We start from the raw sequence: 27,033 nt of genomic DNA, 5'->3' as shown, positions 1-27,033 counted from the left end.
GGCACGATCACCGGGGACCCGTTTTTCCAGTACACACGCCCGATACCACGTGACAACAAATACGTCATTTCCTGTTGACTAAAAAAAAAAAAAAAAAAAAAGCACCCTCTCACAGTCCTAGGGACCAAAAAATGGTCCCGCCCGATCAGCGGGCGAAGCCGCTGCTGCACGCCGGAAATGAGGCTTCATTTCCCGCAGGTCTATCTAAGCAGCCCGCTGTTTTCCAGCCCGGGGTCAAATGTGGAGCAAGGGCGCCACCCGGTGGACAAATAAAAAAATTACAACTGTAAGGCCCGTCCTGCAAAATGAAAATGAAAGTTAAACATCTACGATCCCTTTGACCGTAATTAATTTGCAGTGAAAAATAGCGTTTATAATGGGTTTCAATGGGCACAAATCGACCACTAAGCCCAATAGTGTAAGTTTGTCTGTAGCTTAGCCACTGAAGCTAATTGAAGGAAGTCAGACTTGAATTTTGAAATAAAATCATATCAAACTTTTTTTTGGAGAATTTGGCTATAGTCCATTCAACACTGTGCAAATGGCATGTAATCAAAATTTGAAAATAGCCACAAATCGACCCAAGACCCTCCAGGGGTTTTAAATGTGAACATTTCATACATACTGTGTTAGCGTTGCTTCTTCCTTCTACCAGCTTTATTATTAATTTTCCAAATTTTCTGCAGAATTTTGCTGGTTTTTTCCTAATAAATGTGTCATTTTTTCTATTAACTTTGCCAGTCTTTCTCATAAATGTAAGACGTGTAAATGTTTTTAAAAAAGCCCCTTAACTTTTGTTTTTACTGAAAGCTGCTGAATAAGTGATTTTTGATTGGCTGGCGGTTATCAGTTATGATACACACTCACCCCCAAAGAAGTAGAGTCAGCACGTCTTCTTGAGTAATCATTTATTAATGAATTTAAGGCCACTCTGGACTGTGCAGAATTCATAAGGGGCGCAGAAATAACTCAATTACATCATCCTGGGTAACTTCACTCTGCGGCTACGGATTTCTATTTTCACATCAGAACGGAGTCAAACCAAAGAAAACGTTTAAGCAGCTTAAAGAATCAAACATATTCACAGGTAGAGGCGGCTTGATACGCTGAAGTAAATGCTCAAAATACAAGTTTCCAGTTCACAACACAGCATGCTTCATATGTTTGAAGTGAGCACTGATATGTATTCAGCACTAAGTTGTTCTTGGCCATGCATGCCAACTCCCAGTACAGATATATAGACGATATTATATGAGTGTGTAAGGCCAAAGGTTGAATATGATTTCAGAGTAAAGTCATAGTCTTCACACAGGACAGGACAGGACAAAACGAAGGTCTTTACAGAGCAAAAAAACAAAAAACGTCAAAAATGATCCCCGTCCACAAACTGTATATAAAAGATGGCTGTAGCATCGTGCCTTAAACCTGCAATCTTTTCTAACGACCAGCAGGTGGCCCCAAAAACAGGACTGCACTAACATGTAGAGCCAGTCGAGGGGACTGACTGCTTCCTGTTCATCGCATCGTACATAATGGACTGTATATAAATGATGGACGGAGCCACTGTGACATCACATCAATCCTTCCCATCAAAATTTTTTTTACTTTAATAAATGTACATGCTGGTTCTGCGACTCCTCAGAGGCCCGCTCATTCTGGACCGCCACATGAAACAGGAAGTCCACACATCTGCCATCTTTTACATACAGTCTCTGTCTGATACCTGAAAACTACTGTGTGGTCTGTAGTGTTTCTGCACCGACAGTGTTACACAAATATTTGGACTATACTTTATTATTTCACAGCTTTTCACACCGTCAGCATCCTCTTTGGTTTTGCAGCCAGCCTCACTGGTGACGATGCCCCCCCCCCCCACACACACAGATCTGTCAGTAGAAGAAACTGAGGCATATGTAGGATACAATGAGGACTAACAAAATAAAGGCATAATTTAACAAGAAAATAAATACTTTCTTGTTAAACACTACATTTGAGCCATTTCTGTGTTGGTGCACAGTTTGTTAAAAAAAATAATATTCAACACCTGCATGCATTATTCATACTTACATTAGTGTTTTTTCAATTCTGTCTGTTTGGCAAGTTAACCAGTTATAATCAAGACTGAGCTAATGTCTGTCCGCCTCATGTCGTCTACATAATCTGTATTACATAGAAATTGAATGTTTACATTTTCAAACCACATTATTTATTTATTTAGTTTAAATTACAAAAGTAAATGCATGTCCCCCCCCCCCACACACACACAAACTTTGCCCTCCATACTCGCCTCATAAACACTATTTGGGTGGGTGGCTGCTGATCGCTGTGGTTAATAGGTAAAGCAGGTGCCAGTTTCCTCAAATAATTTGTACCAAAATGATTCGCTGTCATTTCCTGCAAGGCCATCATTCAGTGTTCTTGTTTCAGTAATTAAAATAGTTTAAAGGCACCTTAAAGTTACAAAATGTAACTACAACTTTGACCACTGGGGGCAGTGTTTCACCACCAACTTCTTGCATTTCTATTCAGCTCCATCAACAAGTTCTTATTTAAGGTGACTCGTAATGTAACTGGCATTACACTAAAGTGTGTCGTCATCTCTTGAAACCTCTTCCAAAGGATTTTAACAATTATTAAAAACACCAGGATTTACATAAAGTACCCCAAATATTGCCCAATGTCATTGGCCTTAAATATTGATTACAGTTTTCTTCTAATGTTTGATTAGCTTAATGAATGTGACCATTGAATTTCATCGTTCCATTTAATTTCCCAGATTTGTGCAGATTGAGGATAATTAGTGTCACATCCAAATTCACTGCATATAAAGCATCAGAGAAAAGAAAAAAAGACTCCATTTTGATGCAAAGCTTAACCCCACTGAACTCAGACAGAAGAGATGAATTCAATCAGAAGACGCCAGACATACTGAAGTTTAAGGAGATGGTGTAAAAGGCTGAAAAAAGAGGAGCCGTAACTTCATCTACACCATGAAATCACTCCCGCTGTACTTCCACAAGCTCATCTATAATCTTAAAAGATACGTTTGTCTTTGTAAAACAAAGGTGTTCACAGACAGGTGTGCAGAAGCGAGAACTTTGCCTTGACGGTAACAGAAGCACAGAAAACCCCTTCGGTGCTTTGAGACGAGAGGCTGACACAGTGCGACTGCTGCTCCTTCAAATCCACCATCCTCGGTAGAGTAAGGTACGAGTGAAAAGACGAGACAAAAAAATAGATTCTAAGGCCTCACACGGTTAAACCAGCGACCACAGCGCTGCAGATATATAAACTCATAGAGTCCAACTGTTAGCCCCGCCCCCCTCTCTCGGCTGCGGCTCCCTCAGAAGAATAAATTAGAGCAGGACCGGAGGAAGCGGCACATCACTTAGAAGAGTTGATCCATCTTTAACAGATTTAGGGGTTTCATCATCCAGCACGCCCGACGACGTGAAGGCGGAGCGACACTCGGGCGACAAAACTTACAGAAGAAAAATCTAGAGGAAAAAACCCAACACCTTCATACAGCATGTACTGATAGGATTATCCGTCTGAAGTGAGAGTAGCGAGGACTACTTCTCTTTGAGCTTTTCAGCGGCGTCTTTAGCTTCAGCCTTGGGAGCGGGGCCGGGAGTCCGGGGCGGCGGGTGCAGGCCGGCCTCCGTGCCGATGTTCACGGTGATGTTGGTGTACAGGGGCAGATATTCCCGCGAGATGACCTCGTATTCCACCGTGTTCATCCCGTCCGCCCTCCAGGTCTGACGCGTCTTAGCGAGCATGTTGAACCTGACAGACACACGAAGCAGAGCATCTTCACTCTTCCAGGAGAAACAGCACAATCATGACCTCGTTGTTTCATTGTTTACAAACAAACAAACACTTTTCCACTTCGAGAGTGCAGTAGACAGTAAACAGGTGTCCATAAGCAAACATGTGAACAGACTGTAATCTGGCTTAAATAAAAACAGCCTGTGGCCTCACTTGTAATTTACTCAGGACCAGGTTTCCTCTAAAAGATGTCTGAAGGTTCATCGTGGTCTAAGGAGCCACGAAACTAAAGCGTCTGGACTTCTTTAGGTTTCTTGAAGACATTACACCTCTCTGTCCTAAAGGTCACTCCGTTGAGGATGTTTGAAACAGGAGTGAAAGAAGCCATCTATGTCCATGGCCATCTTTCAGTCACATGATAGGGTGGGGCTAGGTTTCACAATGAGCTCGCCCAAAACCGCTGCTGACAATGACCTTTTTTCACACCGTCGCTCATGTGATGAGGCACATGACCAATAGTTGGTCAACGACCTTCTTAAGGGTTAAACACCTGAGACGCTCCACCGTTTACTCTCAGAACTGAAGAAGCGTCTCAGATGAGAGTTTAAACATCTTCAAGAAACTTAAAGACGTCCAGATTCTTTTACTTCCGAGCTCCTTAGACGATCTAGAAGATACAGTTTCCAGTTTCCACTGCCCTAAAGCGCCAACGCTGAACAACACCGACTAATTTTAGTTTGCCGATCTGCATCGGTATCAGCATTTATACATGCCAACAAATGAAAATGCAAAGGGAGGCAGGAGAAACACATGTTAGAGGTGATGATGTGGCACCGCTCTGGAAATCCCTGTAGGATGCACGACTGTTTGGAATAACGGGAAAAATGACCAGCTGACCCGAGAAGAGTCGGGAAAGTGTCAAAGTATGGAAATCTTTGCAGGACGCGTGTGTCGGAATGAAGAAGGAAATGTTTTGGAGTGTGGGGTTTTAATATCTTCAAAATCTGCATCATTCAGGCTCCGGACAAAATTTACATAATGAAGCTCGCTAACATCAGATGCGTCGGCTCCGTGTTTACGTCTTTTTTTCGCGATAGATTCTGAAGCTGCAGGTTTCATCTTTCTTCAGTCAAAATTGACTGAACCAGCAGCCAAAGAAGAGCAAACTACGCTTCACATACACGTCGTCATGAACTCCCTCCGATTTGCTGTTTTGCCTCCACTTCATGCACAGCTCTCTCTCTCTCTCTCTCTCTCTCTCTCGCTGTTTACTTCAAGAACTGTTTCCCATTCGCTTGCTTGTTACCCACCAGTCTACAGCTGTTTACAGCGCTGTCGGCCGCTGCGGTTTAAATGACTTTTTCATTTCTGCTGTTCAATACTGAAGAAATTTAAACTGTTTAAATTTATGCAAACTTGCAAAACGCTCAGCTGTGTCTCTAATCAAACCTCTAACTTTGCTCTGCTTCACGTCAGCAGCATCAGGTCATGTTCATGTGTTGATTCGTGGTTTTCTTTTGTTTTTGATCTACTGCTGAATATTTTTAAGGTCATCTGCTATAAAAAAAAAAAAAAAATCTCCTTCATGTTTTTCTGTTTTATACGGAGCCCTGCAGGGGACATGGGAGAAAAAAAAATTAAGACGGACTTTTGTGAGATCTCGCAAAAGTCCGTCTTAATTTTTTTCTCCCATGTCCCCTGCGGGGCTCCGTAGTTTTATCCCCAGTTCTTTGACACAAAGGCATCTGCTGTGATGCTCACACCTTTGATCAAGTCTCACAAGTGTCAGCTTTCTTTTTATAGATATAAAAATATGTATATGTACTGATAAATAATAAGAATTATAATATTTCCGACTGAAGCAAAATGTCCTCGATTCAAATCGAATCAATTCTAGAAATCTGTGACGATACGCAGCCCAACTTCCAGCTAGCTGTGACGTAGCGTGTGTCTAACTCTGGTATCCAACTATGGCCAGCGAGTCACGTCTGGTCGTTTCTGTGCTCAGACTTGAGATCTCGTTATCCCAGCGAGCACTCGGGCCGCAGTACCTCTTTGGGTTCACGTCGTTGCCTTTGTCCAGCTTGTGTTTGATCATCTTGTACCGGCCCACCTTCAGTGAAGGACGAGTGATGTACATGCCAGCCAGAGAGACTCTGTGGAGACCAGAAACAAGCGTTAGACCGATCACCCCTCCTGATCACTGAGGACACACACAGCATTTCCCACATGATTACGGGTTAAATTCAGGGGTGGGGTCACTTTGACTGACATCTAGCCTCGGTCTCCAGTAATGTTTGACTCAGCTGTGTCAGGATCTCTGGACCATGTTTGTGCTCTTGGTGACTGTTGGAGAATTCACCTGATCAATAACAGGTTTCTACTGTTGCCCCGGACAGTTTATGGATGCGAGAGCGCATAAAATGCAATATGACAGAGGCTGCCTCGCTCTTTCATGTGGAGCCTATGAGGAACCCTGAAACCGAACCGCACGATGCTCACCTGACTCCGATGTCATCGTCCTCGCCGCCCCAGCCCCAGTAATTGTTGGGGAAACCGTTCATTTTAAGGTAGTGCAGGGGCGTCAGAGCGGACACGCCTCCAAAATACATCTTGTATGGAAGCCTGGAGAGGGTTAGGATTAGAAAACAAGACAAATTAAAAGCGGAATAAAGAGCATCAGGGTTTTATTATTAGTTTCTGTACTGTTCAGACAGGTTAGAATATATGGCAGGTGTGTGGAAACTGAACTCTGGCATTTAAATAACAAAACACACACATGCAGCTTCTGCAGAGTCGCCGGGTCCATGCAGCAAACACAGAAGCTAAAGTTTCACTGAGCCAAGTTTATTTCTGTAACTCATTTAAAACTACAGCAGTGCACAAACACTTTCAAGTCAAGGGAAATGTTTTCAAATTAAAGTATAGATAAAATTCAAGTAAAGATAAAAGCAAATCAACAGTAACCACGTGGGGTGGACGAGCTCGAGTAAAACCCGCCCTTCTTTACCTCAGGCTACCTCCAGTAAGAACTTTAAACAAGCCAACACATCTGTCCAGCAGAGAAACATCTGGGTATTTCTACCCTGCACTGATAGAATATTATTATTTTATTCTTCACTCATTAAGTTATTTTTGCTTTATTCTGCTGATTGGACCGTTTTACCACAGAGATTATATTCAATACATTTCACTTGGACACATTATAGATGCTTTTTTAGTTACAGAGCTCTTTAGCACATTAATTATTACATATAGAAAAACTACATTAACAGTAAGGTTTATTGTACCTTTACTATTCTGCTGCTTTATTTATGTATTATTTGTTTTTTAAATGCAACCTTTTCTACAACTGACATCATGACACATTTTTGTCACATTATATTTTAATTCATTTTATCGAGTTACTCTAATCAACTCATCCTGTTTTTTCAGGACATTTTATCTGAATTTATTTCATTTTAATATCTAAATGTGTTGACTGAGCCAGTGTTACACTCTGGAGCAAAGCAGCACCTTTTCCATCAGCACCTACGTTTGGGTCGCCACAGTTTTCAGGGGTTCCCATTAGGTCACAGCACCGGGTAGAGGTACCTTCTTTTAGTATCTGCTCTCTCGGGGTCCCCAAGCGATCTGAGCAGGTACTAAATGTGATGTCATCAGAATGCTTGTCAGTGATTGGCTGGTCAGCAGTATCACTCGATGAGTCATCATGAAACCGCCATTTTTGAAACCTGGCAACGACGGGAACGGCTACAAAAACAAGGCCGTGAAAAGCCACAGACAGAGCAGCAGGCATATCGTCACCTCGACATCCACTTTTTTGTAGCGTTCGTGCCGCATATTAGTCACGTCGCAGGACGCTCGGACGTGTCGCTACGAGGACAACCATGCATGTTAGGTAGAACCGGATTGTAGTGGCGATCCGAGCAGGTGCTAATGGAAAAGGGGCTACACTGAAGGACAAATGAGGGCTGTCTGAGAAGGCTTGTGGACTTTTTCTATTGGTTGGTTTATTTGAACTAAAGTGAAATATTGCCCACTCACAGGACTGCTTTCATACAGCACTTCATTCTACAGCTTGCACTGAAACCACGACATGTATCGGTCGTTCTCAGACATACTTGTAGCCGAACTTGTCCATGGCGATGGCCGCGTGCTTGGGGTTCGAGTCACAGACGTACGTATTCCGGTCGTCTTCTGGAATGAGGTCCACATCATGGAAGAAGAGACAGTCCCAGTCCTCCTCCTTCATGGCCTCCCGGAAACCGGCGTTCATCAGCTTGGCTCTGTTAAAGGTGTAGTTTCCAGCCTGCAGAAGAAAAACAAAAATGTTTCTTCACGTGACCGTGAAACAAGTTTAAACGGAATATTTGTGTAAATGAAAAATGCACAAAGCCAGACGTTCTCACTCAAAGGAGGACGCACAACAGACTTCAGCAGGTCAAATATTCAGCCACAGAAACGTTGTGATGTTTGTGCTAAACAGGGATTAGTGAGGTAAACTTTAAAAGCATTTCAGGGAGTTTGTGTGAAACGAGCAACCAATCAGAAGACTGTTGCATAAAAGGAGGAGGAGCTTGTTTCAGACAGGATGAACCGACGCGCTGCTGGAGAATCCAAGAACAAAGGAGACATAAGCCCCGCCCACTGGGGGTTACGATCTAGCGGGACCAAACGTACATTTTTTGTATTTTATTCATTTACTTTTCCACAGGTAGTCCCACTGAGACCCAGTGTCTCATTCCCAGGAGAGACCTGATGGAGCGACGAATGCAACGATGTCCTGTGACCGCGGGCCACGACTCAGCTGTGTAACATAAACTCTGATAAATAAGACGCCAATGAACCAGAACTAGAAAGTTTAGCTAGCAGCACATTAAACACACATTTAACAGCACTATCAGAATGTGACTGAATCCAGCTGAGCAAAACTAATAAAAATATCATTTATAAAAGCATTTAATTGAAAATCATCACAGAGTGTGATGGTACGATCCAGCTCAAGAGGCGCAGGAGATAAAGAGCTGAGAGTGAAACATCAGTGAGCTCTAAACAGATTAAACCTCTGAGCTGCTTCAGATTTCTTATCATCCAACATGCACATCCAGTGACCACACACCAGAGGGCGCTCTTTATCAAGCATCAACTAGTGCATCACCTTAGACAATGAAAACCCTCAATACTCCAAATATTATAAATCTAAACATTAACACAAAGACAGTAAAATTAATTTCCAACCGCCTTCTGAATTTTAGTGTAAAATAGAAATAATAGAAACCTGGTGGATGACGTAAATGCCATATTGGAGCTGCTGCCGCTGCAGGAACGGATGCAGGTAGTAGAGCAGGAACTTGAGGTGGTGCTCTCGGTGTCTGTGGGGAATGATGATGGCCGTGCGATGCCTCGCCACACAGTCCGGCGGCCTGTATTGTCCTCCGCGCACCACCAGTGGATTCTTCCTCTCAACCTCGGCCAGACTAAGGCGTGACGGGAAGCTGACGTGGATCGGCCCTCCTGTGGAAAGAAGTTATAAATTACGTCCAAGAATGAATATAGTTACCGGACAGAAAGCAAATGATGTGGTCAGGGTACGAGAGCCGTCCTTTGTGACATCAAGCTTTGAAATGACATTAAGTCAGACGTCAGCTTTAAAAGCACAAAGTCAGCCGTGTTTGTAATGTAGAGATCAGTCTGACAATCCTGCACGCGCTGCTCGTCCAGCCGCCCGCCTGAGGTCAGGGGGACAGAAAAACATATCTATAAAAGGAGAGAAAATTTGTCACTATATTAAAAGTATATATACACACTGCATTAATCAAGGTTAAGCTGACGTTTGTTTTTTTAAAGCCACGTCGCTCCAACGCCTGCTGACTCATCAGATCACGTGAACAGGTGGTGGGTTACAGATGCAGGTGTGCCGCCTACCCAGGTCAGCTCATCGTGGAAGCTTCAGATTTCTGTTTTCAAACTGACTAAATACAAATATCCCCGCCCGAGCCTTTCAGCTGTTCCAGTGGAGGAACCCGAGCCGCTCAAACCTCCAGCAGGTTTCGTTTGTCTTTGTGTTACAGCGACGAACAGCTTTGTTTTTTCTTCAAGAGTCTTTTTCTTCCCTCATATCAATTCATGGTCTTCAAGTGGTTTCAAATTACTGAATAAACATGCGGCAGGATTCTGGGTTTAGACGGCGTAGCTGGAACAGAGCTGACAGAAGAGTTCAAGTAGAGCGCAGTGAGCTCAGGGCTCATAGTCAAAGCTTCCTGGTACAAAGAGCAGTTTCCTTTTAACGTCAAATCCTGGCAAACACGGAGCATAAAAGACCTCTTCAGGTGGAAAACTGTCACAAGCTTTATGGTGCCTTCACACGGTGTGACAGAGCTCAGTGGTTTGATGGCAGCCGTATGGTTGGCATCTCTTACGTTTATTGTGCACACGTCATTTCCACAGAGCCAAAGACGTGGCCTACACGACTGTCAGCGCACTGAAATGCCCCCACAAAAACATCTGTTTTACAGAAAGGACAAAATCACTGAAATATGACAACCAGAGGAAATGTAAGGCGCGCTCACTTGATGACATCGACTCACATGAAGAGTTGACTGAAACTTTCCCCACAGCAGGTGAAAAAGGGTGGAGAAGGTCATGACCCCTCTGCAGCGTCATGTTTTTATAGATGATTGATGGACATAAACTTAGCACCATAAAAGCAGCGACTGTGTCACACCCTTTAGACACTAAGATCACACAGGCGCTCCTTCCCCAGCCTGTTAGTGATCAAACACAGATCCTTTCCTGTATATCAGACAGACATACGGGAAACATGCAGGAACATTTAAATATTTTTAAAGAGGTCAGAGTGACACGTGAGAACCGTATTTGGCTTTTATCCATAAGGACAATAACAAAAACTGAAACTAAAGTGAACTGGAGGCAATAAAACTGACTTTTGTTACCATCCACACACACTCAGGAAACCTGAGTGCAGATCAGCTGTGGGGTCAGAGTTTGTGTACAGGCTTCATCTGAGAGGCAACTTGAACCAGGTCAATCTCATCTCATCTCCACAGGTATTTTGATTCTAACTGAACTGATCCTGAGAAAGGAACCACACAGAGAGCACGCTGAGAAAAACAAACTATTTTTATATAAAACCTGAAACCAGGTGCGTGATTTCAGGTTCAAAGCTAAAAGGCACTCAGAAGCCAGATGTTACATCACGGATAATAAATCTGATTTCAAAGGGACAGCATTTAAACGTAACATTTGGTTAGGCTCTGAGCCCGTGTCTGGGTCAGGACAAACATGTTTTTTAAGTTTAATGTGAACTGAAATATTTCTCTTACTTAAACCCTCTATCACTCACTGGATTTATCTTCACTTTCCTTCTGCAGTTTCTTTTCTTGAAGATACAGCAGAAGGAACCAGTAGAAACTTCTTGACAATGGTTATTTAGCGTGATGGCGCCGCGCTGACACGTGTTCAGAGGCTGCTCTGAAGAGGCTCGATGTTGGCCTGAGGCAACACTGGTTTTCAATGTAGGAGAGACGGTTTGTGCCACTTATTGTTGTGTTACGCCAAAAATGTGGTTGGTTGGCTCGTGTTAATGACACACAGCTGAGAGTAAACAAGCTGTTATTCTTTATTTCCACTTCTTAAATGTATTTATTCATTATTTAACATCTTCATTAACATCGTCTTTTAACGAGTCAGTTCTGTCTGAAACAAGCTGTTTTGACTCCGCTCCATTTAATCCAGCTTTCTTCTGATTGGCTGCCTCCTCAAAACAGAAGGTTTGTGCAGCAGGTAGGTTTGGCTTCTGTGCTCGATGACAACCATATCAGGAGCCGAGAGCAGCCAGAGCTGTAGAACAGTGATTAGAGCTTTCAGCTCACAGGTATTACTTGCAAACTCGCATTGACTCAAATGATGTTTAACATGACTGTCAGCCACAGGAACAAACATACTGCTTTTATATAACGGGGGAACGAAAAGCACAAAAGTGCTGCATACATTTCCATTTTCTCTTCAGTTAATATTAAGTCAATACCACCTGTTTTGTTTATCCTCTCTGAGACTGAACGCAGAGCTAAACAATGAAAAAAAAAAAAAAAAAGGTCACGTGACTCAAATATGCAAAAAAAGGAAAAACCCTGCAGTGAGGCTCGTGTGACTGGTCTAGTTTGCCTGTTTATTACAAGAATATTTACACTATATTTGAATAAAGGTGAGACAAAATCAGAAGTTACTAACTTGTGCATATGAGAACACTACAGTAGTGAGGGTGAAACATTTAAGCATAAAAGTGCACTTCAGTCCTCGCTCACACTCAGCTGACTGCCGGCGAGGGCACCTGCACCAAGACATGGCATCTAATCTACAGCTGAACAAGTTCAATTACAGCCACATTTCCATCCATCCTTCTTCCACTTGTCGGGGCCGGGTCGTGGGCGCAGCAGCATAAGCAGAGAAGCCCAGACCTCCCTCTCCCAGCCTGTCTGGAGGAACACCGAGGCAGGGAAAGCCTGGAACAGCTTGCCCAGCGGGCATCCTTGTCAGATGCCTGAACCACCCCAACTGGCTCAACTTCACAAGCCAAAAAACTTTCATGACCTATAACGTTTCATCAATCAGAGCTGAATTTTAGGGACTTCGCCTGCATTACCTTCAGAGGCTACACTGAGCCCTACAAGGACGCAAAGTCCCAAATACTTTATTTAAACAAGAGATTCAAGCTTCAACTTTTAAGGGTTACCTGAAGTATGAATCGCTGTCTTAAACCTTTACGATGGATCCACTTAACTAGTGAACATCTATTTAAGGCTAAACGGAGAAAAGCCTAATCCACCTTTGGATCGACACTGAAGACGTGGCATGAGCACTCACCTATTAGAGGGGACGTTTTGGGACAGTAGGGCGTGTCGTCTCGATGGCCGTGAGCTTTGGGCAGGTGGGAGAGGTTGGCGTATACGTCCCCTCCACTGATCGTGGGTGTGGTGTGGTTGCGGCCTGATACAGCGCCCCCGTCTGGCTTGCGGAAGATGCGTATGAAGTAAGTGACCCTCTTCTGGTATCCCTCTCGGGACAGCAGCGCCATCACCACCAGCTGGATGCCCAGGAACATGATAAGGTAGCGCCATTTGGACTGAATACTGAACATGGTGACGGCTCGGATGGGTCCAGTGGAGACAGGTGGAACTTGCTGCTCGGGCGTAGCAGGTGATGATTGTCAGGGTTAGTGGAGGGTGGCGTCAAGCCTTTTCCTTCCTATATAATCCAGAATATGGCAGCGCACGGCGAATGTCAAGTGAGTGACAATCTGTGAAATATTTAACTTCAGTATGTCAGACGCGAAGATGTCACACAAAAAGGCACTTTTGGTAGGCTGTAAGCACAAAGACCCCCAAACAGAACAAAAGTAGAAAAATATTCCACACTGAGACACAAAAAAAGAAAAGAAAAAAATCTGGTCCACTTTGTCCTCACTGCATTCCCCGCTGCTGCTCAGCAGGTGGTAGGTATCTCCAGAGCTGACTGTTGGTCCACTTTGTGTTTGGTTTGGGGAGATAATGCCAGCCCCACATTATGGAGTCTCACACCGACTGAGCACCATCCGCTGCCCTGTGAAGTTCACTCGCCTCCAGCCGAACAATCTGCAGCGTCTCCTTCTCTCACCCTTCCTGCCTTTGTGAGCTTTATGCTGCCTTCTGCTGTCCCTCCTGCTCTCTCCTGAGGGAGGCCTCCACAACAGCAACAGCCGCCATGACAAAGGGGAGCATATGCAGCCGTATAGGCGCTATACTTTACAGAGGATTACACGGCTTCCAGCCGCTCACCGCCTGACTGGCTGGAGAGACGGTGGGAGTGGACCGTGACTTGCATGGGAGGAGTGGTCAGAAGGGTCCTGCATGAGTGAGTGGGTGGGTGGGTGAGTGTTTGTTAGGGGGAGGCTTCAGTACAGAGTGAGGCTGAGAGAAAAAGAAATAGGGGGAGGAGGACGAGGAGGAAGAGGTCGAGCTTTGACTCCCAATGCTATTATTCCATGATGATGCGATCCACCTTAAGCCGCTCACTGGTCACCCTGGATCGACAGGAACTGGACGGGTCACTCCAGCATGGCTCTGGAAGACAGGAGAGGAAACAGGGCGGGTGTTAAAACTGACTGACATCCTTTGGCTGAAACTGTTGAAGTCAGCGATTTCAGCACACAAACAATGAGCTGTTGTTACAGCACAGGCAAACAAATGGATTGTGTTTGTTTACAGAGACCAAACAGAAAGCCTGCACTAATCACTCAGTGGGAGATCCCTGCTGCCCACTGTGGGCGGCAGACGGGAAGCCACGCATCACAGCGTCGAGGAAGTTTCCAAAATCTGCAGCCGGAGCAGTGCATCCTTCTGCTCCTGATGAAAGGACCCGATGATGTCGTCCTTCCTGACCCGAGCTCTGCTGCAGCGATGCCGAGCACATCCTCAGTTACAAATCAATTAGCGCTCGTTAAAGCAGCCGCACTCGGAGCACTAATCCTAATCCCAATCCTACTGAACGCTACGTGGCTGGTGGAAACATGGACAGAGAACCTGCACCCACATCAAACACCGCGACCCAAAATCAAACGATATTTTATCCTGAACATGAACTTGGAGTTCACCCTATTTTAACTGAAAAGTAATCAGTTTCTGGACATTTTTTAATGTGTATTTTTGTTTATTGTCATTTAGTGGAAATGCCACCATGTCTATTCTTCTGCTTTTTACATTTTTTATAGAAAAACATTCAGAAGAGAACATATGGTCTGTATTTAAAGAGAAAGATTGACAAGACCTCAAAAATATCTGAAAACTATAGAAATGGTAAAGATTACAGACCCGTGGCAGCAGTGCTACATACAGAAATTATTCCAAGGCAGATCATCGGTACATGAAAATTCTGGTATAACATCACCAAGAAGACTGTATGATAGGATCTTCAGCACTTCAGCATCAAGTACCCACAGGAAAAGGTCACATTATGAACATTTGTTCCTGCTCAGACTCTACAACAGGGCTGGGGAACTCCAGGCCTCGAGGGCCGGGGTCCTGCAGGTTTTAGACATCACCCTTCATCTACACACCTGAATCAAATGATTAGTTCATTACCAGGCCTCTGCAGAACTTCAAGACATGTTGAGGAGGTCATTAAGCCATGTAAATCAGCTGTGATGGATCAAGGACACATCTACAACCTGCAGGACACCGGCCCTGGAGTTCCCCACCCCTGCTCTGCAACAGGAGATAAGAGCCGCTTGCTGAATCGTGTGTGTGTGTGTGTGTGTGTGTGTGTGTGTGTGTGTGAGGACGACCCAAAAAAAGAGCTGTAAAGGTAGGCAAACGAAAAAGAGACACTGATGTGATCAAAGATATGCTGAGAGAAAAATGAGCCCTTTTTGTTCCTTCATACCATCAAAGCCGTGTTAGTCTTGCTCATTTCGACAACAAAGCGAACGCATTCTGAGCATTTAACACCGAGTGCCTCGGGAACTCCACGCAAACTTTAAAACGACAGACAGGAAATGAAGAAATGCAAAAACAAAACACACTTTGATCAACTTGCAGAAATGTACTGATGCTATCTGACTCCTCGTTCTTTAACAGCTGACTGGGGGATTTTCATGTGAAGGATATTAAATGGGTTTCCCATTTCCCCTCTGAGAGAACATGCGGATCAAACAGAAGAGGAAATCCTCTGCGAAAGACTTTCATCAGAGCTGGGAGCAGATGGGAGGATTGACCCCTGACATGTCGCCCGGCACCTATAACCTCTTGATATGGTTTATGACATTATATGTCAGAGACTGTGGCTAATCCCACAGAACGGAAATTCATCTCAACCACTCTGAGCAGATAAATAAATAACGTAATCTGTTTTGAAGTAATCGCTGACGCTTTCTAAAAGGTTCACATTCACTGGATTATGAGTCTGAAGCTGCACTTCAACCATGTGACTGGACAGAGGGAATAAAGGTCTGCACATCTCTAAATTTACTCAAGTGCACTGAGTGCATTCAACCCTGGAGCCTTAACGGGCCAAAGGAGCTCTGAATAAACTCCTACTGCTAGTACCTGCCGTCTAATCATGTTAATCTTCTTTTATTGTAGTCGACAGGAGGCTGCTAGGGCGGCGCCTTCAATGATCATGTGATTTCTGAACCAGTTCGACTTGTGATTCCAGCACAGCTATGATCAGTGTTGCCCACAGATTCCATTTGCGCGTGCCACATACCACTACAGCAGCTGAGTTTTCGGCCCATGAAGTTGTTTCCACTATCAATATTTTCATGTTCACCTGCTGAATAATTGTCGACCTGCTTTTATTATAGACGAAGCACATCGTGTACCTGGGAAAACAAACGCACAGTTTTCTTTAAAGGGTGTTTGACAGACTTCCTGAAACTGCAGGGCGAGGACGTCGGGTGTTGGCCAGTCGTAGCACAGCAGGGTGGAACATTAGTCTGCTGTGTCTGCCAAGCATCACTCAAACTCAATGTATGGGAATCGAGCCTTGAAAAATAATCCAAAATACTCGATTTTCTATTATTTTCCACAAATGATATAATCTATAGGTGGACGGGAGAGACACCTCAACATATTATCCAACAATGCACACAAATCAATGCTTGAATTCCAGTTTTTAACCAAAGGAGATAAGATGGCTATTAATGTTAATATTATGTGCCAACTTGATCTACTAGACAACTGGAGAAGATCCCTGGAGAATGAATTCATGCGCTCCGTGGCGCTCCCGTCTATTCTCACGTTCTTTATGAAGAGCAGAAATAACAAAGATACTTTAGCGCTCGCGGCTCGTGCTGTACCTGAGCTGGTTCACACAAAGGGAGAACCTGGCAGCGAGCGCCTTTTAAATAAAGCTCAGGCGCCAACTTACACGCATGCAAAAGAGGCCCGGAGCTGCATGGATCTTTCTGTGCTGGCTGAGGATGAGGAGTGAACTAAATACAGAGAGGAAGAGCAGCAGTCTGGTGACGTTCTGTGCTTTTGACTTCATCGGCTCTCCTGCACGGATGGTCTTCCTCTCTGCATTTAGAGCCACATCAGAGAGACCCTTTTCTGCTCTGTTTCCCAGCATTACTGTGTTCTTATTTTCCACCCAAGTATACAATCTCTACATTTTCCTTCATTAGCACATGTCAAACATGTGGTACCCACTCGCTGTTTAGTTCAACTCGAGCTGAGCCGGCTGAAGAGTCGCCGATCAACAAGAAACTAGAGATGGCACCAAACCACTTTATGTTCGATACCGATATCATAAATTTGGATATCTGCCGATACCGATGTGAATCTGATACAGTGTGTTTTTAATCAATAAAACAGTTTTTTAAACATCTTCCTGCATTTGGAAAAGTTCATACTCAAGTTTTAACAAAACAAACAAACAAACAAAAAAGACTAAAGCTATTGTGTTAAACCTGTATGCAAAAAATACACCATTAAAATATTTCATAGTTCAGCAAAACTGATCAATCTCATAAACGTAAACCTACAGCATCCTCCCTATTCTGGCATTTTAAAGAGCACTTAGCAGAAATATTAAACAACATAACTAACAGGGTTGCAAACTCCCAGCAAAAAAAAAAAAAAAAAAGTGAACCAGTCCCCAATTTTAATTTAATGCATGTGTTAAAAAAAATGCACAGAAATTATTTTTCAACAATAATTAAATAGATTCAACATCTTCCTTCAACAGAACTGCAGACTGCACAGATGGTACCTTCCCAAAGGAAAAAGTACTCTAGCTTACTAGGGTATATTAGACTTAACAGTCACTATATACAGTAATGGACTTCTATACATTTTACATCAGATGAAGACTTTGGGTGTAAAACTCAGATAATTATTTATTAAAAGCTCGACATTTCAAATGAGAATAAGAAAGAAAAGTATGTCTTTGTGCCCCCTTTTCCCTGTTAATGCCCTATCGGCCCCCCTGGCTAAACTTTGCTAGATGCGCCCCTGCACAGTTACGTCAGCTGCGTAGATATTTAATGGTTTCCCCTCCAATATCCAGTAATTTAGTTCAGTATCGGCGCGATACCGATACGTAATATCGAATCGGTCCATCCCAACAGGAAAGGTTGAATGGAACGACTCTTATATAGCTTTTCTACTCTTCCAGAGAACTCAAAGCACTTTATACAAGATGCCTCATTCACACCCATGTTTTAAGTGTTTTCTATCTAGCAATCACATGCATTAGAGAGCGACCTGTGCCACCACAGGCATCTCACTGGATGTTCAAGCCACAGGCCAGGTCATGGTAGATTTATGCAGTTAAAGACAACAGGACTTCTTTCAGGTTCCTGAAGATATTTCGCCTCTGATCAACAAAACTTCTTCAGTTCTAAAAAAAACTGATGGGAGCCCCAAACATGTGGGTTCTCCATACAGAGAAGTCCTGAGAGTCGCTGACCCTCCCTGAAATCACAGGTCTTAAAGGATCACACGAGTCAATACTATCTCAGGGTCAAGGGTGAGGGTGTGACACACTGCTCCCACACCACCATCATGTGAACTATTAAAGTCAGCAGGGGTTGAATAGCCTGGGACGGGATCCTGGTTTTTGGAAGTGAAGACCCTTCTTTGATGAGAGACTGAACATCTACACACATCAAACAGCAACAGTTTGCTTCACTTCAAGCTCTTCAGACTTGGTTGTATCCTGACATGTAGCTTCCCAGAAACATAACTAAGAGTCACACTGAAATTCTGCAGTGACTAATTGGTTTCTGTAGCACTGTTTCCCGTTTCTGTTCCTGGTCACTCCTCCTTTTGTTGCCTTGCTGAATCAGCTGCTTGTTAGTGTTTTGGCAGCAAACCTACTGAGCGACTCGGGCCCACCAGCATAATGATGTGATGATGATGTATACTTTACTGATCCCTGTGGGGAAATTCCTCTCTGCATTCAACCCACTCACTCTGAAGCAGTGGGCAGCCGCTGGGCGCGCGGGGAACAGTGTGTGCAGACGGTGCCTTGCTCAGGGGTACCTCAGGGTAGCCAAACCCCTGATCTTGGGGCCACCACTCGACCTGCTGAGCTGTCCCTGCCCTAAGTACAAATGTTGGTCACACGTGTTATGTCACCAGCTTCAACTGTATAAATACATTTTACCAGATAAAACCAAGTCCTTCACCCTTTTTCTCCTCACTAATTTATTTTCATCACTTGTATTATATCTAAAGTTCAACTAAGTCCTCTGTGAAAACGATCCTTCAGTATGAGGTTAAATTAACCTTGGATGAAGACTCATCAGTTTCATGAGCATTTCAGCTTCCGTGCTGAGGAAGAGTCTATTCTGTACAACATCCTCATTTGTTTTAAGAAGACCTGTGTAGATTTTAGTCCCTCTTGTTGTGCTGGTTCGCCATTGTTAATATATTCTGCTTTTCCCTGTAAGATGATAAGCTCGGGGCGGGGAATTTCCTGAGTGAATCAAGGCCGGCTAATAGCTGCATGATGATTTCCTAATAATCCATTAAAGCACCGTCGACATTTATAAGACTCATGTTACATTTGTTATGTCACTGTGAGTTCATGTAGGCATGTCTTTATGTCCACAATGCTCGTCCAGTCTCAGGCACCACCGAGTTAAAAACTGACCCAAACCCAAAGTCTTCATTAAACTTCAACCTCCAGCCATCTTTATTTATTTAAACTATTTACAAAAGCAAGCTGCCCAGCTGCTAGGGTCTAAAGATGAAAACTAAACCGCAGCAACTGTCAGGCTAATAGGAACACATTAGCACAGGGAAGATGGAGGATGAGGGTTAAGTTGTTCTCAGTGAAATTTCAGGTTGAAGCTCCCAGATGGGCCGAGACAAACAATCATGGCAGAAAGAAACAGACGTCTGAGATGATCCAACCACAACACGAGGTTAGTCATGAATGTTCCCGTGTGGTTTGGATTACTCACTATAAAAAGTTCTTTTTTAACACGACTCAAACTACAAGGGATCGTTACCAAGCCTCAAAGACAGCCCAGGCCCAGCAACAGGCACGTATTAGACACGTCCTAACTCTATTACTCATTTCTGCTACAGACCAAATTCAAACGGTGTCGGAAAGAAGGGATGACGAGCTTTACTGGGATATTCGGTGTATCACGGTAGCACCAAGTATCCACGGGGTAGCGTAACATAACCACAGACCTGCCTCTATTTCACCATGTGCACTTCACGTTACTGCAACTCCTCAGCCAGAACTACAAAATCAGTCCAGGCAGCCGTATGATACAGGCTGATAAATGGCTGACGTGGTTAAAAGGAGCAGATAGATGTTATCGACTACTTTTACCGTCAGCTGAAATCTGACTGTTTATGTTTATTTAATTACAGTATGTCAAATTATTAACATTCCTCTCTCTACAACATCGCTCCAGGTGGAAACGCAGCTTTGCATCTATTAATTTCATATGCAAATACATCTTCTCTGACTTTAGTTCTATAATCAAGTAAAGAAAGTTCAGCAACAGCTCCATGTGGTGCAGGCGTGTTTGCACACATGAATGAATGAAGAGGAGCCAAGAGGGTTCTGAACAAAAGTGCTGAAACGAAGAGCAGATGAGAAAATAAAAAGGGACGAGGGGGGAAGAGCGGAGATATATTTAGATCACGTAGCTCACGGTCAGCAGTGTCGTTCAATTCCTAAAGGCACAGCACAGAAGTGAAGAACAGCAGGCACGGAGGGAGGTAAAGAGAACAGCCGTGGTGGTAACCACAGAGGCCGAACACCACAAACACACCTTCCTGTCTTAACTGAGCGAAAACTGATCACAAATTTTCAATGGAAATTAGATGCGGTTTAGTTTACATGTCGTGGTTATCTGAGCAGGAAATTCTGGCTGCGTCGAGCCCCGCCCCCCAAGTCGTTAAATCTGCTTCGCTGCTCAAAACTGATTGCAACTGCCTTCGAGGCAAAAGTTTTTCTTACTAATTCTTTACTTCAGTTATTCCCAAACGTCTCAGAGGCAGCGTGTGTGCACAATCGATTACATTTAACAAAGTGACCCAGATAAGCTGCAGAAAATGGATGGATGCATAAAGCTATGCACATTTACAGCTTTACACTCTGAATATTTTCAGAGTTACAGGCGTTGTAAATCCACAGATGGGTCAAACCTTCTTAATATTTGTATGTTTGAGGTCTCGTTACTTCTTAAAAACCAGAGACGACTTCTTATCTGGAGCACAATCACGAGCTTCCAAAGTGCAGCCTGTGAGCAGAGCTGAGGTACAAAGTCTGAAATGAAAGTGGGGAAGTATTTCCCCCAGAGATACTTCTTTGGCCACGGTGCTTTTCCACTGTGAGCTACACCTGAAACCCCCCCACTGAAAGAAATACACACAAAAATGGAAACGCCACAGTGAACATACGTTTCCCTTCACTCGGGAATTAAGAACTAAAATTCATTTTCATTTTCTCGTTCAAAGTGAGGTTTTAGGAATTCGAGCCTCAAATGTAGACCACAGAATTTAATTCTTCATAGCCGGCCGTGTGAGACCACTGACTGGGCTCCTATACTGGAACAACATTTAGAGAAACAGCTGGAGCGATTTCACTCATCGTTCGATTCTGTTTAGGCAAGATAAACTGCTTCGTTCAGGTTAGAGTCTCACGTTAGTGCCAGCAAAGACCAGCACTGAGCCAGGCAAGCAAACGGACATCAAGTTTGTTTGAGAAAGCGCCTCGCGGTGTTGCTCAACACCCAAACAGCTCCGTCTTGACCAAAAACAGGCTGAGCGACAGGAGTATTTAACAGTGTTAGTGACCATGGAGAGGTGCAGTCAGATGTGGTTACACAACAGCTGTATTTTTCCCGATGCTGTCACCAAAACAACAGAAAAAGCGACGCATCATTCCTAAAAGCTCTGCACACTTAAACTCTGCATATTCAGGCAGGCCTTTCCTCTCAAGTACCAACCAAGCAGGCCCAGGCGATGAAATAATGTGTAAACATGCCCTGAGAAAAGAGGCGTCTGCATCGCAGCGCGTGCCAGGGACCCTGTCATGGCAACGCCTCCTGAGCCCCGACCATTCATCACAGTGCAGCTGGTACACGTCGCCATGGCTGTTCCTCAGTCCGACTCCACCGAGACATGAGAAGGAGAACAGAGTGGAAAAAAGCCCATCATTCTCCAGCTTTTTCCACCTCCTCTCCTCTCTTTCTGCCTCTGGTGGCTCAAGCTGTTTCCATAGTGAGGCCTTCCTCACCAAACCATTAGGGAAAGTTATTATCTAATGACAATCAAAGCAACCTGCACCAGTTTGTAGATGGGAGCCATGGGGATAAGAAAATCTCCTCAGGGATAGATAACCCACAACACAAAGGCCTCCCAGAAGCAACAACATAACAACACAGCAGCTTTTTCAACATTCAGGATTCAAGGTAGTAAAAATTTATGTTTTGATGTTAAAAGTTAACACCTAAAAAAATAAGAGTTCAAATCAAGCAATACTGAAATGATTCAATGATGCAATTCGTCTGCAGCTAAATCTTTATCGTGATAAATATGGAAACAAAAACGTGTCAAAGGCTTTTTTACACTAACAACAAAAGGCATGCTGTAACGAAAACTAGCTCCATGTAACACTGAAGGCAGATGATGCTGAAGCTGCTCAGCTGTATTGAAACAACAACATCCTGAAAAGCTTGTCTGAGATGCTATCAACAATGCGGTCTGAGCCTAACGCTTCACGCAGGCCAAAAAAAGGAAGCACCACAGAGGGTGCTATTTAAAAGAAAAAGGAAGAAACGGCATGAAAAGAACAGAAACGTTCTTAAAGTGTGGTCAAGTGTCTCCTCTGCAGAAAGAGCTTATACTGAGTCTCAGCCTTCCTAAGCAAATCTGACCCAAGGTTATATTGAAACAGAAAGGATAAGGCCGCATGAAGCGTGTTTTAAAGTCACACATAACAGCTCCAGCACCAACCACACTAATCTGACTTTATAACAGCAGCAACAAAAAAAGAGATTAAATGAGACCTGGTGCAGAACCAGCAGCCGTTAGTGATTTTAGCCCAGGTTTACGGTTCGGTAACAGAACCTAATAGTACAGATTACTTATTTTGTTTCTGCAATTTCATTTTATTTAAAGGTAAGTGTTCAAAAACAGAAAAAACCAACCAACAGATCTTTGCTCACAGCACCCGACCACAGCAGCCTGAAAAACTATAGAAGTGAGAATCAAGATAGAGAAGTGGCTTCGACCAAACAGTTTCCTGAAACACACAAACTCAAGTATTATATCTTCATGAAAACCTTTTTAAAAAATACCTGCCCTCATGATCTGTATCACTGTTTATCCTGCTTACCTCACACTTCAGTTTATAAAGATATAAATCTGGACTCTGAGCTCTTTAATACCTGTGACAGCATGTTTACTCTGACTGATAAGAGCAGGACGACTTCAGAGACAGACTGAAGCTCTGGTCCTCTCCCCGGTAGGACAAAGAAGAGCAGCCCCTCTGCTGCTCTCTCACCTCCAGTGTGGGCTGGGTTCAGAGGGGGAAGGGGGCCGCCATGCTGGGCCTTTTGTCCCGCTGTGGAGAGCACATATACGAGGACATATGGGCAGGAAGACAGGCTGAGAAACCTGCCTTATAGCAGGGAGGTAGCGGGAAATGGCGAAATTAACGAGTTCTGTCCGCACGTTAAAGTGCTCAGAGAGTAGTTAGCTAATAACGAACCCAGTTTCCTGGTAAATGCAGCTGCCATCGTTAAACTTTTATCGGGGTCGGCTTTTGCTTATAGGATCAACACATCAGCTAAAACGGAAGAAGAAGAAAAACAGACTTCGGGGGGCTTTATAGCAGACACAAAGTTAGTTAGAGCTGGTATTAATCAGCATTAGCTTACGCAATGCTGCTAAGAGCTAATATACTGATTTAAACCCCGTGTTTGCCCTTATTCTTGGTAACACTCGGGCTCGCATCGACAGTTTTCCAGCAGGGGTCTGATTACTTTTAAGTGGAGCTAACAACAGTCCCGACTGCCTTTAAACTGGGCTCACTTTTTCCTGGTTTTTAAATCATGTAAAAACATCCGAGAAAAGGGCTCCCACCCCAACTCCAAGCCGATCCTCGCCAGCTGTGAACGCCGAGCCGCGCCGCGCTATCCGCGGAGGGGAGGTTGTTAGTTAGTTACTTAGCTGGCTAGCTAACGGGCTAGCATCCCCACACGGAGCTGTTTTGGCTCCATCATAAAAACAACCAAACGTCTTTTTTCAGTCTTACCTGAAGGTGTTTTTATCCCCCAGCAGGTGAAGCGACAGTTAGCGGTCGGTGTCCCTCCAGCTGCCCGTTTCCTGCTCAGTATTTCCGATGTGCGCTGAAGTTGGAGCTGCTGTTTGGTTGCTGGCTCGGAGGCTGAATGAGCAGAGCCGCTGCAGCTCGGCACTTTTCTCCTCCCCTCCGCGGTCACAGCTCAGAGCTCAGCAACACCGACAACCTGCCACAGCTGCTGCTGCTTTACCACAGGAGCTCCAAAAACAGCCACCAAGACCCACGGGAGACTGTTTTATTTTATTTTTTGTTTCTGTGGCTTTGACATAAAAGCTAGCAATGAATATGGAAATCATCCTTGGTTTTTTTTTTTTTACATGTTTCTTTATCACTGCTGTCTGTGATGTATTTTAATTACATTCTCCAGCTGTAATCTTTAACCTGTACTTCTATCTGCTGCCCTTTTTAAGGGTCACCCCCCTCCTGTGTCACACTAACCATCTGGATGTCCTCCTTCATCACATCCATGAATCTTCTCTGAGCTTTTCCTTTTTCCTCCTGTGTGGCAGCTTCTTCATCATTCGTTGCCCCTCATTTACATCATCCCTCCTCTGCACATGTGCAAACGTCTCAGTCTTGGCTCTCCACAGACTCTGTCTCCAAACTGCTCAAGCTGAGCTGTCCCTCTGACACGTCCATTTATAATCCTGTTCATCCCGGTCTCTCCCAGTGAAATCCTAACATCTTCAGCTCAGCCTTCCACCTCACAGCAGGTCTCACTACCATCTTGTAAGTTTGCCCTTTCACTTCTCCTGCTATCCTTCTGTCACAAATGACCTCTGACACTCGTCTCCACCCTGGATGCGCTCTCTCTTGTGCACTGTCCATCACGTTGGATGGTTGAGCCCAGTTATAGGTAATTAATATTATGAATGGTACCGAGAAAATGAAGTGTCAGCATAGACCTTCAGTTTTGGGAAACGTGGCACATTATATGTATGTTGACTGGGGGTTGGGTTCATTTAATAAAATCCAAGGGGAAGCACAAAAGCCCAGTGTAAGACAAATAAGCATTATTTTGAACTGTGACTCATGCAAAGCTGCTCCAGTAGAGTCCAACATTAAAAATGTGGAGCTGAGAATGAGCAGAACGAGTGCACTTCAACAATGTGTTGTTTTTAAGCCTGCTATGTTAGCCATCGTGCATGAAGTAAAGCTTAGTAAGTACAGTGGAGTAGAGACTAAACATTTCTCTCTGGACTGAGTGAAAGCATAAAGTAGTATAACGTGGAAATACTCCAGTACAAGTACCTCAGGGTTGTACCTGAGTGCTGTCTTTGTGTAAATGTGCTTTATTCCCCCACAGCCAAACCTGAGGGCAGTTTTTAGAAGTCAAGTCTGTTATATTCTTAATAACTCAGTGCCTCTGTTCACTGTTTATGGCTTTATTATTTTTACAGGTTCCTAAAGGAGATTAGTTGTTTTCCCGACCTTTGTACAGACATTTCATCTGAATTACAAATCTATAAATCTTACCTGTAATACAATCAGTGGTGGGCTCGACTTTATTTTATACTTTTAGGTTTTGAGGGTGTCCCTGGCAATTACATAATCCAGAATAAGGCCATGAGTTTCGTGAGGTGCATAAATTTCCTGCTAGGCGAGTGGCTAAAAGGTAAATGGCACAGGAAGCATAGCAGGATGTGTGCTGGTAGAGAAAGCTCACTGCAGTAATTTCCATTTAATCTGAATTTGGTTCACAGAAATCAAAGCTGACATTCATTTCGTTGGGAGGCACTGCCGTCAGCTGTCAGCAGGTTTTGAACTGTTGTTCTGTATGATAATCATATTTTGGGTTCAGTAAGGGTGTGTCTATAGACGGGCACACGGAGCCCCCCCAAAAAATGTCAGCTAGGACCCATCCATCCATACAGTCTGTATACTCATTCCAAAGTCGTCATTTAAAACTGTGATGATCTGGAATTTAAAGATAAACAACTCACTCATCGCCTGCAGCAGGTTACAAACACATTTAAGGTAAGATAACATTTATGCTTTCAGAAGACAAGCGTTTACATGAATGATCGCTGTGGCTGCCTCTGCACTGAATCACCTTTGTTTACCTGTTTCCGCGAAGATAACAGTTATCGAGATGACAGGCCAGCCACCTCGCTACAGCTTACTTCCTGTCAGCGCCTCAACGGCTCAAAGCAGCATGGATGTTGTGGTGTCAGGCCTGTGGTACAGACTCTTCCCTCGACAGTGCTTTGGGAGAAACCACAGGGTGGATCAAATATTCACCAGGATGTCCTCCTGCCCAGAAATAGCGATCCCGCAGCTCTGTCCCTTTTATTTCGACCAGGTCACCTACATCCTTCCTACCACGCCCCTGTAGGTACCACCACTCTGATGGACAGGCGGTTCTTTAACTTGTGTATTTGATTTCCTAATCATCTTCCTCCCACTTCAAGGGGCAGCGGTAACCTCCAGCTGCAATGCTTCAACTCACGGGCAAACTTAAAAACAGAGACGCAAAGACCGGCAGGGGTGCGCCGAGAAGCTCGGCCCAGCACCGGCATCCATCTGAGTCGACTCTGTCAACTCCAGAAGCCAAAAAGCGGCAGCAGTTTATCCACACGGGACTACATCTATCTCATGTATGGCTCCCACTGCTGATTAATAAGTGTATCTATTTTATCTGGTAAATGTTGCGATTGTACCTGATATTACTTCAGCCATTAAAGAACAGGTAACTTTTGTGTTGTATGATCCCCATCGATGAAGCCAAGTCCCACCCAGAGAGTGAGTATCAGGTCTAAACGGGTGCTTCGGTGCCACAAAGATGAAATGAAAAGGCTGGTGCTGGTCCGGAGTGGTGACAACGCAGCGACTGCTGGATCTGAAAAATGAAGTCAGCATCGAAGCATCTAAAACTGCCGTGGCTCTAAGGTCCACCCTAAAATATGCGAGACTGCGTTTAAATCAATTAAA

The 27,033-nt window shown here is 44.1% G+C and overlaps 1 protein-coding gene and 1 long non-coding RNA gene across 5 annotated transcripts; one reads left to right on the top strand and one right to left on the bottom strand.

The window, feature by feature from the left end:
- Window positions 1–898: 898 nt before the first annotated feature.
- LOC147319789 (beta-1,4-galactosyltransferase 3) lies at window positions 899–24,684 on the bottom strand. Its single transcript, XM_086312557.1, has 7 exons — window positions 24,055–24,684; window positions 12,655–13,889; window positions 9,050–9,285; window positions 7,893–8,080; window positions 6,271–6,393; window positions 5,820–5,924; window positions 899–3,786 (listed from the first exon to the last, which is right to left on the bottom strand). Exons 2-7 carry the CDS (start codon window positions 12,926–12,928, stop codon window positions 3,573–3,575), a joined length of 1,140 nt encoding a protein of 379 aa, XP_086168683.1. The 5' UTR covers window positions 12,929–13,889; window positions 24,055–24,684; the 3' UTR covers window positions 899–3,572.
- Window positions 19,558–26,841, top strand: LOC147319788 (uncharacterized). Of its 4 annotated transcripts, none has more exons than XR_015131589.1 (4): window positions 19,558–19,696; window positions 24,078–26,079; window positions 26,180–26,433; window positions 26,514–26,787. It is a non-coding gene; the product is annotated as an uncharacterized LOC147319788 (long non-coding RNA). The 4 variants fall into 4 exon arrangements; XR_015131590.1 differs by lacking the exon at window positions 19,558–19,696 and adding an exon at window positions 22,123–22,207; XR_015131588.1 differs by lacking the exon at window positions 19,558–19,696 and adding an exon at window positions 23,260–23,949.
- Window positions 26,842–27,033: the final 192 nt, after the last annotated feature.

This window comes from Aulonocara sp. 'chitande type north' Nkhata Bay, linkage group LG11, assembly GCF_057382095.1.
Source record: "Aulonocara sp. 'chitande type north' Nkhata Bay isolate Kocher_YH1m ecotype deep benthic linkage group LG11, A_spYH_male_GT1.1, whole genome shotgun sequence".
NCBI lineage: Eukaryota > Metazoa > Chordata > Actinopteri > Cichliformes > Cichlidae > Aulonocara > Aulonocara sp. 'chitande type north' Nkhata Bay.
The sequence above is the reverse complement of the archived record's forward strand: the minus strand, read 5'-3'. Positions and strand labels throughout refer to the sequence as shown.